The sequence below is a fragment of the Miniopterus natalensis genome, chromosome 9 (genome assembly GCF_054644295.1).
Source record: "Miniopterus natalensis isolate mMinNat1 chromosome 9, mMinNat1.hap1, whole genome shotgun sequence".
Lineage (NCBI taxonomy): Eukaryota > Metazoa > Chordata > Mammalia > Chiroptera > Miniopteridae > Miniopterus > Miniopterus natalensis.
In genome coordinates, this window is record NC_142089.1 from 19,981,915 (window position 1) to 19,997,737 (window position 15,823).

Here is a 15,823-nt window from a genome sequence, read left to right on the forward strand (position 1 = left end):
GCTACATTTCTGATTTTTTAGTTTAAAGAGGCTTTATTATTTAGAAAATTGTATTTTATTGAATAACAATAAATCATCTCCTAGAAATATTCCAGTGACAAAACAAAATGCTAATTTAAGCATTTATTTAAAATGAACAAAGATGATCTCATTTTATGCTTTTTGTTTGGTTTTGCATTCTTTGTAGTTTGTGCTTTGTTTTCTTTTGATTCTTTTTTTCTTATATGAGAGAAAGGCAACTTCAGAGAGTTAGAGAACCATGACTTCTAAAGTTATAAGTGATATTACCTTATTTCTGGAAATGATATTTTGATTAAAAACAAAAATACATGAGAGAAATTAAATGCTATATTAGCAATGAAAGTAACTGACAGCCCTTTCACAGTCTTGATTTATGTGGTAATTGGTTTCCATAGTTGGTTGTAGGTTGTACCTTAAAATGAAATGATTATTGGGTATCATATAGAAATACCAGTATTTTACTCAAGCAAGGACTAAACAGAAGAAGGACAGAGGTAAAATTAATTTGGCACCATGAAATTTACTCACATTGTCAAACACCAGTTGCTTACAATAACTTTCATTTTCTTTTTATAAAATCTAACAACAAAGCTGCATTTAATTCATGTACTCTTTTCATTCTTTATGTACTGATCACATCCCCTGTTATACAAAGATTTTCCTTCTGAACGCCTCAGTGTTCCTTCTTTATTGGATCATTCCCATGAGCATACTACAAGTTGTAATATTGTTCATCTTCAAAAAAGAGAAAAAAACTCACCAAAAAATAACCAACAGAGAAAACAAAGCAAAAAATACAGTCAGAAAAACTTTTTTTTGTTAATCCTCACCGAAGGATATTTTTTTCATTGCTTTTCAAAGAGAGTGGAGGGGAGGGAGGTAGAGTGGGGGAGAAAGAGAGAGAAAGAAAGAGAAACATTGATGTGAAAGGGACACATTAACTGCTTGCCTACTCGTTGCCTACCACAGGCTCTCCACCTGGGGGTAAGGAGTGAACCGGAAACCCAGCTATGTGCCCTTGACCAGGAATCAAACCTGCAACCCCTCGGTACTTGAGCTAATGCTCTAACCACTGAATCACACCAGCCAGGGCATCAGAAAAACTCTTGACTGCAGATTTTTGTCCAATTTCTGCTCATTTTATTTAATTTAGAGCAAAATTTCTCTTAAGTTGGCTGTACTTAAGGTTCTCAAGTTTTTTCCTTTCAGTCTCCATTGGGATCACCCCACTCCATCTTGTACACTCAAATTTTCCCCTGATAAAGCTCTTGTCAAGTTAGAAGTTTATTTCAGCTTTGCCAATATTAATAACCCTCAGTCTTTATTTTAATACTGTCTCAGCAGCATTCATTATGGTTGGGCACTCCTTTATTGAAATATTTCTTTCACTTCTATGACATTCATCACCTCTCTCCTACCTCTTTGGCTTTTTCATCTTAGTCTCTTTTTTGGAATCCTTCCCTTCTACCAGATTTCTAAATGTTGAGGTAATTCAGCACTCTAAGCTCTCTTCCATCTGTGGTAAATAAACTCACTAGGTGATCCTACCTATTCCCATGAATTTTAAGTACCACCCCTCCATTTATGTGTCACACATTTATATGTCATTTCTTGGCAAGAGTCTTCTCTTTAACATATCCAAGTGCATTGTCGATGTCTCCGTTTGAAGATTGAATGAGGTTCTCAAAATGAACAGGTCCAAAATAGGTCATTCATCCTACTCCTTTCAGTCTGTTCCTCCTCTAGTGTTCCCATCTCAAGAAATAGCACCCTGTTGTGTCATCTTTGACCTCTTTCATAACCAGCTTCTCACATATCAGGAAATGCCTCTACCTTTGAAATATACCCAAATTTGGCTTCTACTTCTCATATCCACCATTACTATCCTGGTCTTAGCCACCAGTTTTCCATTTGGATTATTATAGTAGCCTCCTAACTGGTCTTGCTTTTATTCTTTATTTCTTGTAACATTTAACAGCTTTTAAGTAGTCTTGCAGAAGCTAGGGCAATCCTTATACAACATAAATCATGTTAATCCCTCTTCAGGGTCTTTTAATGACTTTCTTTCACACTTAAATACATTGCATTTTTTTCTGTGCTCTCTCAGATTTCTAATAGCTCTGTCCCTCTGGCCTTTTCTTTTTTCTCATTTTTTAGCACTCTTCCTCTCACTTATTCAATTCCAGCCACACAGTCCTTGCTTTTTCTCAGATGTGCTATCCATGTTCAGTCTAAAAGCTAGGAATCGTCCATGAGAAATTTGTGCTTTCAAATATTTCACTAGCTATTATGATCTCCAAATATATTGTTGTGTTTTGTTCTGTAGATCTAGGCTCTGAGAAACAGAAGCTGTTTCTTTTGTTTGATTACGTGGTCCACAAGGATGAGTAGAATTCTGTTCCAGTTAGTTATATATATTAATATATAAAACTAGTACTTCCATTTTAAACTCATAAGGTTTTATGCATCCTACATACTTACTGTGTGGTAAACTAGCAGAATTGCAAATTTAAATTAGATGCTTTGTTAGAAATTGCCATCTCTGAAAAGCTTTAAATCTCAAATAAGGATAAAAAAATCTCAAGGATAAAAAAATATTTTTTTAATAGATGATAGATACATGTGCTTCAAAACTCAGATACAGAAGGGTATGCTTTGAAAAGTTAGTGTTTTCTGTCTTCCAGCCACCCAATTCTTTTTCTCATAATCAATAGAAGATATTCTTTCTACGTAAACAATTACACATACACATAGATTTTTAAAAATATAGCCCAACCAATGTGGCTCAGTTGGTTGAGTGTCTTCCCGTGTACCAGGAGTTTGCTGATTTGATTCCAGGTCAGGGCACATGCCCGGGTTGCGGGCTTGATCCCCAGTAGGGGGTGTGCAGGAGGCAGTTGATTGATGTTTCTCATCAATGTTTCTATATCTCTCTCCCTCTCCCTTACTCTCTTTAAAATCAATAGAAACAGTAAAAAAAATATAGCGGTGATAGCATTATATACAGGGTGGGGCAAAAGTAGGTTTACAGTGTGAGTACATAAAACAGTTTATTCTTACATTATTTATTAATTATTGTATTTTCCATATGAACAACTGTATACACCTACTTGTGCCTCAACTTATATATGTGTGTTCTTCCTCACTTTGATATTTTTACTTAACTTTGTGAACTTACAGAAAGCTCTGCCTCATTCTTTTTAACAACTGTATGATATTCCATTGTAGGTATGTAGTGTGATTCATTTAGCCTCATTGATAAACAGGCCGTTTCAGTTTTTTGTTGCCAAAAATGTTCTTTTTCATAGATCTCTTGTGAGATTTTATATATATACATATACATTTATATGGTAAATTTTCAGAAGTTGAATTGCTGGCTCAAGAGGCATATATATTTAAAGTATTATAAATATTGCCTGACTGCTCTTTATTTGGATTGTACCAGTTTACACTTTCCTTTTGTTAAGGACCAGATAGTAATTATTTTAGGCTTTGTAGCTCACGTATGGTCTTGTCACAAACTTTAGCCTATTACATAGCTGCCAGACTGCTATCAAAACTTTTGTCATTACCAACCTGCTATGTGAACATGGTATCTCATTGTATTATTAATTTGAATTTCACTTATGAGCAGGGTTCAACCTTAGTGTTTCCTTTCCTGTGAAACATTTGTTCAAATCCTTTGCTTTTATGTATTTGGTTGTTTGCATCTTTATTGAACTATAAGAGTCTTTATACATTAGGGATGACCTTTTGCCACATAAAGTGCAGTGAAATAATGTCTTAATCTGTTTATCCTTAATCTTTTGGTTTGGTTTGGTTTGGTTTGTGTTTTTGGGAATTTTTTAGTCATATTTGATCTTTTATTCAGTAAATTTATTCTGGATTTTGTGTCATCATAAAGGCTTTTCCCTACTTTTAAGACTTAAAAATAATTTAAGGCATGAAATACATACTCTTTCCATTCATTAAACAGTTACTGAGCATATGCTGTGTGGTCTGGTATTAAGGATAAACTGTTGTATAGAGAAGGCTTTAACCCTGACCTTTAGTTGCTTATAGTTTGGTAGATTTATCATACTATAAGTATGTGTGTTAATATCCTGCTTTTTTATTTGTTTTCTCCCTAACCTATTATTACGAGAATTTTAAAATAAATAGAACATGGAAAGAATAGTACAGTGAATATCTGTCACACTACATGCTGTCATCTCTCCCTGCTTTTCTCTCTCTGGCATACTGTGTGAAAATAAGTTGTAGATATTCCTAAGATTTTAGCATCTGTTGTTTAAATTTATTATTACTTTATTAAGTAAAAATGGTGATTAACCACATAGTGGTTAATAAATACAGGGTGGGGCAAAAGTAGGTTTTACAGTTGTGAGTACTCGAAATACAGTTTATTCTTGTATTATTTATTAATTGTTTTATTTTCCATATGAACAACTGTAAACCTACTTTTCTCCTCCCTGTATGTGCTGAATGAATGAATGAATACTTTAGGCAGTGGGGTGCTATTGAAGGATTTCAAGGGAAAGTATAATATGGAATGATTAATGGTTTAGAAAGATAGTTTCGTTGTCTTTATGGAGGAGGGCAACTTGAAGAAAACTTTCATATGGACCTTGTATCAGTTAGGACTTGATTATAAATAGTAATCCAACTCAAATCAACTTATACAAAAAAAGGAATTTATCCTGGATCATAAAACCCAGGGAATGATTTGAAGAATCAACCACATTGAAAGTTTCATCTGGGCTTCAGGGACCAATAAAAGCAAGGCTGTTGTCAGTGCTCCTAATATACATATATATATATATATATATATATATATATATATATATATATATATATAAAATTATTTTTTTTTCTTAATTTTATTTTTATCCTCACCTGAGGATATTTTTTCCATTGCTTTTCAGAGAGAGTAGAAGGGAGAGAGAGAAACATTGATGTGAGAGAGACACATTGATTGGTTGTCTCCTGCACGCACCCCAACTGGGGCTGGGGATCGAGCCTGCAACTGAGGTACGCGCCCTTGGTTGGAATTGAACCCAGGACCCTTCAGGCTGATGTTGTAACCACTGAGCCAAACCAGCTAGGACAGTGCCCTAATATTTTTAGTGTTTGCGTCACAGTGTGTTTTTATCAGTTGCAGTTTGGCTGCTCATGGACCAGTTAAATGTGGTTCGGGGTTAAGCTTTATAAGAATATGGTTGCTTCTTAGCTATCTATATGGATTGAGTTAGTACACTGTCAACAGAAAGAGATGTGAGGTGTTGGAATAGTGCCAGGTGGAGGAGATAGATTTGGAGAATTTGTTCAGCGGGAAGGAGAATTGGAGTGCTTCTCTTTTTCTGTCTTGAGCAAACTGCTGGTTTGGTGATACTGTTAGTCAAGTGAGGGAAATACAAGAAGAATGAGCTTGGAATGGGAACAGGATCAGTTTGGTTTTAGAGGTACTACGTTGGAGTCCCTAGGGGCCTGTAAGAATATAGACATCTGACTCTTGGGTTTAAGCTGAAGTGCTTAGGAAGTCAACAGCAAAAGTCACGGCTGTGGTGGTGAATAAAATAGTTCAAGTGCATAAAATGAGAACTAGAATCTTGGAGGAAAGCTGATAGTGTATAGAGGAAGAGGAGTATGAATGAATTAATAGACCAATTAGAAAGGTAGGAAGAAATACAGTGTCAAAGAAACCAAAGAAATTTTATCCAGGAGGCATATACCACACAAATCAGAATGGATTTGACCATTAGGAGATCATTGATGAGTTTAATGAGAGCATTTCTTTTTTTTTTTTTAAATATATCTTTATTGATTTCAGAGAGAGGAAAGGAGAGGGATAGAGAGATAGAGACATCATTGATGAGAGAGTCATTGATCGGCTGCCTCCTGCACACCCCTGACTGGGGATTGAGCCTGCAACCCGGGCATGTGCCCTGACTGGGAATCGAATCCCGATTGCCTAGATCCTAGGTCGATGCTCAACACTGAGCCACGCCTAGCCAGGCTTAATGAGAGCATTCCGAAAGCACAGTTGGGAACCAGATTGCATCCATCTAATGGATTAAGTAGAAACAAACCAATGTAGACTTTTCTTCTAGAAGTTTGACTGTGAAGGAAAGGTGACTGAGGGCAGGAGAAATGTAAAACTGGAAGGTTTTTTTTGTTTTATTTTGGAATGAGAGAGACTTAAGCATATAGTTTTAAACAGTAAACACTTTTTAAATTTATTCTAGCTTGTATAAATTTTATTTTTATGTTTAAATATTTATTATCGAAAACATTAACCGCCATGTTTATTAGAGTTAGTGCAGAAAAATTGGGATTCTGAGACCAGAGACCTGGGTTCTAATATCAGGTCCCCAGAATAATCACTATACTAATTATAATTATCACTTATATATTCTCTTCTATGTGTCAGTCACTCTGTTAGTAGGTCCTTTAAACACATTACCATTAATCCCCACTATAAATTAAATCTCCAAGGTCAGTATTATACCTTTTTATAGATAAAGAAACCTGAGAGTTTACTTCTCAGGATCACGTAGATTTTCAGTGATCATGCTATGATTCCAACACAGGTATGTCTGATTCTGAAGTTGGTACATTTATCTATCTCACATTGCATTTCTTCCTAACTAAAAATAGTTTCCTAAGTTTTAGGTCCCTGTTTCCTTATCTGTCAAATAGGGATAGTCATATCTGTCACACTTATCTCAAAGTGTTAATGGAATACTTCAGTATTATCTATATTTTGTTTGGAAAGAAAAATATAAATATTTGATTAAGTACCAGACAGACCTTATAAATATGGTCAACTTTAGCATTATCGTTTGTCTAAACAGTATTTTACTTTTTAAGGTGGTGGTATCATGGATACAGAAATGTCTGAAGATATAGACCACAACTTAACTCCTACCCTTGACAGCTTGCCTTATGGAATGCCGAATCAAACAGGATCTGAAAATTCATTGCTGGATGAAGATGATTATTTTTTGAACTCTGGGGATCTTGCAGGAATTCCAGTCGTTGGTAGTGACAATGAGGATGAACAGGATTTTAGTTCAAAGGACAATCTTGTTTCTTCAGTTCATACTGATGATAGCTTGGAAGTAGAGAGAAGAGTCACACAGCATGAATCAGACCATGAAAATGAAATACAGATTCAAAATAAATTTAAAAAAGACTTTCCTAAACAGTTCGATCAGGTTTCTGTCTTTAAATCAATACGGAAAGATTTTAGTCTAGTAAGAGAAAACAGCAAAGAGACATTTTCTGGAAAGGAGAAAAATAGAGACCTAACTTATGAACGTGAAAAACAGTTGGACAAATCCCATAAAGAGTTGGATTCAAGGTTGAAAAGCAGTTTTTTTGATAAAGCAGGTAATAATTGTTGGAATAGAGCCATAAACCACAATAAATAACATACTTATAATAATACAGCTTTTATTAACTTCTGATGCTAAGCAAAGTATGAACAGTTAAATTCATTGTAAGCTTGTCATTTCTCTTTTATCCTTGTTCTTTGCAGAGTGACTGAATTTCTCCCCGTAACTTTTGGTAATGGTATAAATGGTTGAAAAATAGCTCTAAACCTCATTTCTCCCTCCCCTGGTTGCAATGTTTTGATGAGAAGGCAAGATACTCGAATCACCTGTTCATTTTCTTTGGTTGAACATTGGAACCTGAAGTTGGATTTAACTTCTTTGTGCTGTAAGCACTAATTCAAACTGCTGTCCCACCAAATTAGGGAGGGTCTTTTTGATAACATTTCTATTTTGTTTTAGAAGTTTCTTGAGGCTCTTTTTGAGCCTCTTTGCTCAGTGTATTTATACTTTAGCTGTAGTTCCATTCTTGAATATATCATATATTTTCCTCATGCTTCCTTTTTCTCTTCCTGTTCCATTTGCTTGCATGTCATTTTCTCTCTTTGTATATGTCTGTAAAAGTACTTTTTATCCATCAATGTCTAACTCATAAACCTCTGCTACTCTGTAGTCATCCCTAACCTTTCTGTGTCAAGAATGAATTGTTTCCTTACCTGTATTTTCATAGCATTTTTTCCCTGCCTCATCACTTAAAGTCCTTATCACACATTATTATAGTTCTGTATTTGTTTTTGCCTTATATACTAGTGTAGGAGTTTATTGAAGATCAGATTGTATCTTACTCATCTTTGTATTCTTGGGTATAGTGAAAATAGTAATGTTTCAATAAATGTTCAGTAGATATGAGGGAAATTAAGGTATAACTTACCAACCCTTAAGTTTCAGACAATGCTAGGAGAAATACGGTAGAAAGAACAAATCAGTATTGTTAAAAAGAATACTATATTATTCAGTATATATTTTCAGTATCCCCTGTAGGGATATTGAATATTATGAGGATACTTATCCTCAAGGATCATAATGTCTGATAGTAGTGGAAGGACAAGACAAGTATTAGAAGTGTCAGTGACTAGGTGAATAGCATAAGATTTAATTTATAACTAAAGACAGTGGTGGAAGAGTTTGTCATAAGGCAGTACATGAAGATTTCTTTCAAATAATTGGAGCAGCATTGTGTTCTTAGAGATGATTTTTAACTTATTGGCCAGGAAAGGTTTTATGGAGGAGAAGTGAATCTTGAACTGAGCTGAGTCTGGAAGACTATTTAAAGAGTAGGATAGATAGAGGGGACTTGGAATGATACAAGCAGAAATAGGGAATAGCAAATACAAGTAATTTTCAGAGCGTAGTGAATAAAGTAACCACTTTAGGTTTAAGCAAGGAAAAGTGCGAGGTGAGGCTAAAAGAAAGATGGGGCCAGATTGTTTACTTTGAATGAAACTACCTTTTGAGTGTTTTTTGGGGACCCATCTCATACTAATGAGCGTCTTTGTTGGAAAAGAGAGGTGATTATCAAATGATAGCTTTTTAGGTTACTCTTTATAAGATTTGTTATTCATATACATGTGTTTGTTTTGTTTTGTTTTTCTTTCAATAGCTAATCAAGTTGAAGAAACATTACATACTCATTTACCACAAACCCCAGAAACAAACTTTAGGGTAAGTTTTCAGTGTGTATGTAGAATGCTGTAACTGTGGCAAGTGTCAAAGTTTTCTTTATGTCACTTTCTAAACTGTATATGTAGTAGGTAGAGCGCTGGTTTTTAAAAAAATTTTGCTTTATTATTTGGGAAAGGACATCTTTGAGATGAAGTCTCATCTCTTAGATTCTTTATTTGTACTTGATATTTAGACATATGTCACATTTACTTTTAGGTATAGGGACTCTAATGAATGTCCATAGAGTTCTTCATTTCCAATGAGTTTTTCTTTGGGCATTGAACCTGAAGAGGAGTAATTCTAAAATCTGAATATTTATTAATCCTTTATATTGTGTTTTAGGATTCCAGCTATCCATTTGCCAATAAAGAATCCATTGGTTCGGAACTGGGGAATTCCTTTGCATCAAATATTAGAATTAAAGAAGAACCTTTGGATGATGAGTATGACAAAGCAATGGCACCACAGCAGGGACTACTAGACAAAATTAAAGATGAACCTGACAATGCTCAAGTAAACATTTCACCTTTTATTTACCCCTTCTTTTTGTTTCACACATGAATTATTCATTTGAGAGTGGAAGTTCTTGATTAAGAAGTGAAGTAGTTTGTTGACAGGACGAGAGCAGACTCTTGATGAAGGTTGAGGCAATTTGAATTATCTTGTGAGACTAATGCTAAGGAATCAACAGGAGTTAAATAAAACGTTTCTTGAGTAGTAAGTAGGATTTTAATTTACTTTGTTTCTAAATACCACTGTTCTCTGATTTTTACAATTTCAGTGCAGAATTAGGGAAAGTGTGAGTCTTCAAGAATTAGAGATTGATATAGATGATGGGGCTGAAGGTTTTTGGTGGTTTATGAGTTTATGGTTTGATTGAGTTTATATAAGGTAGTAAGTTTTTGCAGTTACTGCTAATGAAGTATAGGCTATATATGGATTTAAGTGTTTTTCAGGAGGGAGTAATGGACAGGTTACCTTTGGAAGGATTAATTGATTGAAGAACCAGTTCACTGAATCAGTGGATGGAAGGGAAAGAAGGGGTGATAGGGGCTACCAAATTTGAAATCTGAGAGTAATATATTTCAGTGTAGCTCTGGAGGTAAAAGTCACAGAGATCCTGTAAATCAGCCAAGTTATTCATGCAGTTAATGACATTGCAGTGGTCGCGATGGAAAAAGGAAGTTATTCAAGGTACTGTAATAATACTGGAATGTAGCAAAGAGAACAGAGAATGAATACATAGTAGCAGCAATTATTCGAGGGTGGTCTATGTTTTATACAGATTACATTAATTCAGAGGTGAGAACGTAAAGATAGTATGAATTAGCTATTTCTCTAAAGTGAAGTTGATCTGGAGAAAGCTTGCCTTTCCAAATCTTCCTGTTATACTAGGGGATTTGAAAGTGTGAGACTTTTTTTTTCATTCAGATGTCTTTGAGCAGGGTTTCTCAACCTCAGCACTGTTGACATTTTGGGCCAGATAATTCTTTGCTGTGATGAGGGGCTGTCCTGTGCATTGTAGGAAGTTCAACAGTATCTTTGGCCTACCAGATGCCTGTAGCAACACTCCCCTGCCCAAGTGTCTTCAGATGTTACCAAATGTCCCCTGGGGAACAAAATAGTCTGCTATTAAGAACCACCGTTTTAGAGTGAGGAGATAGAAAATAGGTAATTAGATGTAGGTGATTTGTAGGGTCAGATTTTTGCTCAGTTAAGCAAGAATTTCATGGTGCCCAGTGGAAGATAGCTGTGTAGAGTGGGGATGATAAAGCTGTAGGAGCTGGATGGATATGATTGCAGTGGATACAAAGAAAATGGTAGAGAAGGAACGTGAAAATATTTAAATAGGTGGTAGATTGAAAGCATATTTAGTAGAAGCAGGTGAAATGGAGATCTTGGACATCTGAATTAGGGATAAAGAAATACTCCGACTCCTACAGAGAAATGTGGCAGTGTATGCCTCAGAAAACTACAACCATGTTTGTATACAGGGCATATCTCCTGTGTCTTTACACACCCCAGTGTGGATATGGGAAAGCCATAAGAAATCATAATTACGGTGAGATACCAAAGGCATCCCGTTCTCACTGTACATGACCCAGTGACACTTTTCTTGGGACAAAAAGGCAGTTGTAGCAAGGACCAGATACATTGGGAAAGAAGGCGTCAGGAGGGGTTACTTGTACTACTGTACTGAAAATAATCAGAGGTTCTAGTGGTTAGAGAATAGTATAAGATGAAACTGTCAGGAGGATAACCACCTTCATTTTTATATTCTGAGTATGATGTGCTCTAAAATGCTGAATATGAAGTTTCCTCATAACTGTGGGGAAGAACTTCCCCAGAGGCTCAGCACCTGCTTGATTGGACTCTTGAGAACCAAGCAGGAATGTGTGCAGGTCCTGGGCATAAGGTCCAGAAGCATACTTTATTCTGACCCTCCAATAAGGCATTCCAGCATGTGAATCTGTAAAGCTACTTTTCTCTTAAGTCCTCTCTGGTATCAGCTACAGTAATCCTGTAGGAGCAGACCTTGGATAATCCAGAAATCCCTTGGGGAATCTCATGTTAAACTGTGGTTCTTTCTTTTCCAAACCCCCCCTTCCCTTCTACTTCCCCTCCTCTTCCTTTCCCTCTCCACTTCCCATCCTTCCCTTTTTCTCCCCTCCCCTCCTCACTCTCCCTTCTTCATTGTTCTGTTCTTTGAGATATTTCTTCCCTCTGACCATTGGAAATCTATATTCCTTGCTGTTCACTACTGCCTAATGCTTTATCACTCTTACTCATTTCCCATAGACTGGAAAAGGGAGTTCCAATGTATTCTTGTAACTAAAACAGTGCTATTAACCTGAGGCTCATAAAATACTGATAGATTTTACTTTTGACCATTAATTACTAGTAGTGGCTTTTCTCATGGCTTAATAAGATCATAACTTTAGCTCATGGCACCGTGTCAAAACTCTTGGCTTTTCTCTTTATTTAGCTTGTAGTTTTGCTTTCAGCTCACTCCCTAATTCTCCTTACATGATTCATTTGGTTTTAATTTCTTTACTTTCCCATAGAAATCACTGAAATGCTGAAATGTGTGTATGTAAACTTCACTGCTTCTGCTTATTTGCTCTTGATTAGTTCTTCTGTTACAATTTTCTGGATTTGTCAGTTATCATTCTCCTGTTTCTGTTACTGGCGTAACATCATTTGGCCTCCTAGTTTCATTTCTTCATTCAAATCCCATTGCATGTCACTAAATATTTTCTGTAGTATTTTTGCAGTTACAGATACTTTTATGTGTATTATGTTGTTTCAGCCTCGTATTTCAGAAGGCCACAGTAGACGATACTAACTCCATTTGTAAATGAGGAAACAGGTTCATAGAAGTTAATTACTCAAGGAGCCAATCTAGGGCCATAATCAAGGTCTTACTATTATTAGGTCTACCAATCTTTCTGTAAATAAAAATTGTTTAATAAAATAAAAAATGCCTAGAGAAGATTTGTTTTTTTAAAAATTTATCTTTATTGTTGAAAGTATTACAGATGTCCCCTTTTTCCCCCCATTGATCCCCTCCACCCCACATCCACCCCACCCCCAGGCCTTCCCCACTAGAGAAGGTTTTAAAATAGAAACTTTAAAGAGCCAGAGAACTCATTTTTCCTTTTTCATTTTTGATAGATTCTAAAAGCTGGAAATTCAGTAAATGTTGCATTAAAACCCATATATATTTTTTTTCTTTTTGCTCATAGTAAAAGGAGAGCTAATCTACAATCTTCCATTGAAATAAATGGATTAGAATGAGAAAGGAAATTGTCATAATAGTGAGTCATATAGTCTTGGAAGTCAGAAGGCACTAATTAAATGTTGGGCTTTTTCTAGTCATATCAAGTTAACTTGGCTATAGGAACTGGATTCTTCATTTCTAAAATACTTTCTTGGAATACTGATATGGATCTTTTTTGGTAAACAAAGGGAAGTTAAAGGTATTGGTAAAGGATTTTTTTGTTTTGTTTTGACACCTGTTTTTCTGCTTCTGAAAGCTTTTGGGTCATAAGATTTTCATTTCTGAAGTTATTAGTCATTGGTTTGTTATTTATTAAATGTTTGTAAACTTAGTTATTGTCAGAGGAGTCTTATATAAACATGATTCTGCCTTGAAGGCATTGTGGTGTGTATAAGCAGTGTACTTAAGATATATACTTATTATATTACGTAAGTAATACCTATTTGAGGCTTATGGAATGTATCAGAACTTTGTAATAATTGTTACTGACAGTGAGAAAGAGAGATGATGGGAGACCATTAAAATATGCCAATGCGTATTGATTTTTTTCCTCGAGTTTTCTGAGATGAAAAATTTTAAATTTGCTTTATGCTATATAATGTTGGAATGTCAGGGTTGGTCAATATTTGAAAATCTTTTAATATATAACTTCAATATAATCTTTTAATATATAACAGGCCAAGTAAGACTATATAGGTAGATATATAGATGCCAGAAGACATCTCATTTAATTCACTATGCATTTCTTATAATAGATACTCTCTTGATCATGGTAAGGAACTATCTACTTCAGATCAATAACAGTCAATGAATTTAAAACTAAAATGATGGAAACCTACTGTTAATAATTACTAAAAGAACACAAATTACTGATTCAGCATTACTATTTAATTCTTGTTGGATTTCGCCCTAATACATGTTAAAGAAATTAGAAGAAATAATGGAAAAGGGGAGACAAAATTATCATCATTTGCTGGTAAGGATCTTTATTAGAGAATTAGTAGAACTCATGAAAGTTTAATGGAGTAGCTAGTTGAATGTTAGTTAAATAAAATATTGCAATATTCTATAAATCAGTTTTTCCCCAGTTAGATAATATGATGAGAAGATATACTATTTCCTACAGCAAAGCAATTAAAATGTACTCTGTCAGATAAAGACAACTTGAATGAATGGTGGAACTTTTTTTAAAAAAAGTAAGATGTCAGTTATTTCTAATTAAGGTATAGTTTTGATATAATTCTGATGAAAATATCAATAGGTTCTGATGTCTTGAAGAATAAATAGGCATGCACACACATGTTACACATATGATCTAAAAAATAGAGAGGTTGATAGTGACAAACTATTAATTGGTTAAACATCCTACAATTATTTTCATTAGGATAGTGTGATTTCATAAGGTTAGGGAAGCTAATAATGATACAGAATCGATTGCCACAAAAGTGACATTTTTAAAGGAAGTTGATATGTTAATGGTGAATGGAAGGAATTCACCAGCTATTCAGAGAAAGAAAAAGAAAAATGCCTATTATATATCAAAGTAAATAAATCCCAGGTGGATTTAAAGCTGGGGTTGGCAAAATACCAGTTATCGGCTAAATCCAGCCTTCCCTTTGTGTTTCTGTTTTGTTTTTGTTTTTTTTGCACACAGTTTTTGTAAATAACGTTTTATTGGAGCATTGCCACATTCATTCATTTACATATTACCTCTGGATGCTTTTGCTCTACTAGGACAGAGTTGAGTGGTTCTGATAGAATGGCTTGCAAAGTTGAAAATATTTAATATCTGGCCCTTTGTAGATAAAGTTTGTTGACCTCTGGATTAAAGGACTGTATTGTAAACAGTGAAACCACATTCTTAGTGTCTTATTGCAGAAGTAGAACTTTGTAAGAAGTAGAAGGAATCACAGAGGTAAAAAGTGTCAGCTTTTTGGCATAAATAATGGAAACTTCAGTACATAAAATTTTAACTCAGAGTACATATTGAGAAAAATGTTGGTAACATGCTAATATTGTTACATTCTAATACTTTTTTTGTAAATGGATATTAAAAAGAATCACAAAGTGAAACACCAGTGGGGAAAAGACTTTTTTTTTTTTATATCTTTATTGATTTCAGAGAGAGGAAAGGAGAGGGATAGAGAGATAGAAACATCAATGATGAGAGAGTCATTGATCGGCCGCCTCCTGCACGCCCCCGACTGGGGATGGAGCCCGCAACCCGGGCATGTGCCCCGACCAGGAATTGAACCCCGATCGCCTGGATCCTAGGTCGACACTCAACTGCTGAGCCATGCCCGGACGGGCGGAAAAGACTTTTAAATGGCTTTTTCCACAAATTACTAGAATAAATATAATTAAGTGTTGTTTTTTTAAAACAATCTGTCATTGTGTATCAAGAACCTTTACCATGTATCTAATTCCACTATAAGGATCTTTTCTTTAGGAGTTAATCCTAAAAATGAGAATGTGAGTATTCTTCATGGAATTACTGAAATGTGTGGAAACAAATGGAACAATACTGAGTTGGGGTTATATAATATCAGTGTCATGTAGGGCCATCAAAATGGAGCCTGAGTCCAAAGGAAAAATCAGTAGTACTGATCTTGTCCTTATTTATTTAAAGTTTTGGTATTATATTCATCATGTATTTTTGCATTTTTTATTTTTAGAAGTATTCCATTAACATAATATTTTATCTTGATTACTGAGGTATTTGGTGCTTTAATTTTATGTTCGAGGCAAGTGCCTCACTCACTTCACCCCAATCTCTTTTCCTGTGTGATCTGCTATGTCTGTTAAAATATATCAGTATTTCTCAAACTTGAGTAATGTACAAGCACCCTCACCACAAAGAAAGGGAGTATGCTGGAGTTATCTGAGAATTCCAAGAATAAGAAGTCTTGAGGGGTTTTGCAAGTTCCAGTGTGATACACAATGAATTAATCTACCACTTTGGGATTTT

At 35.0% G+C, this 15,823-nt stretch overlaps 1 protein-coding gene across 6 annotated transcripts in view; it reads left to right on the top strand.

The window, feature by feature from the left end:
• ZMYM4 (zinc finger MYM-type containing 4) overlaps window positions 1-15,823 on the top strand; it is a 93,663-nt gene that overhangs the window by 42,587 nt on the left and 35,253 nt on the right. For 5 of the 6 annotated variants that reach the window (XM_016218187.2, XM_087820301.1, XM_016218191.2 and 2 more), the window contains 3 exons: window positions 6,889-7,410; window positions 9,013-9,074; window positions 9,417-9,587. The exons of the other annotated variant lie outside the window; for it this stretch is intronic. In XM_016218187.2, coding sequence (XP_016073673.1) covers window positions 6,889-7,410; window positions 9,013-9,074; window positions 9,417-9,587 — 755 coding nt within the window. The remainder of the gene's footprint in view (window positions 1-6,888; window positions 7,411-9,012; window positions 9,075-9,416; window positions 9,588-15,823) is intronic. 6 annotated transcript variants of the gene reach the window in all.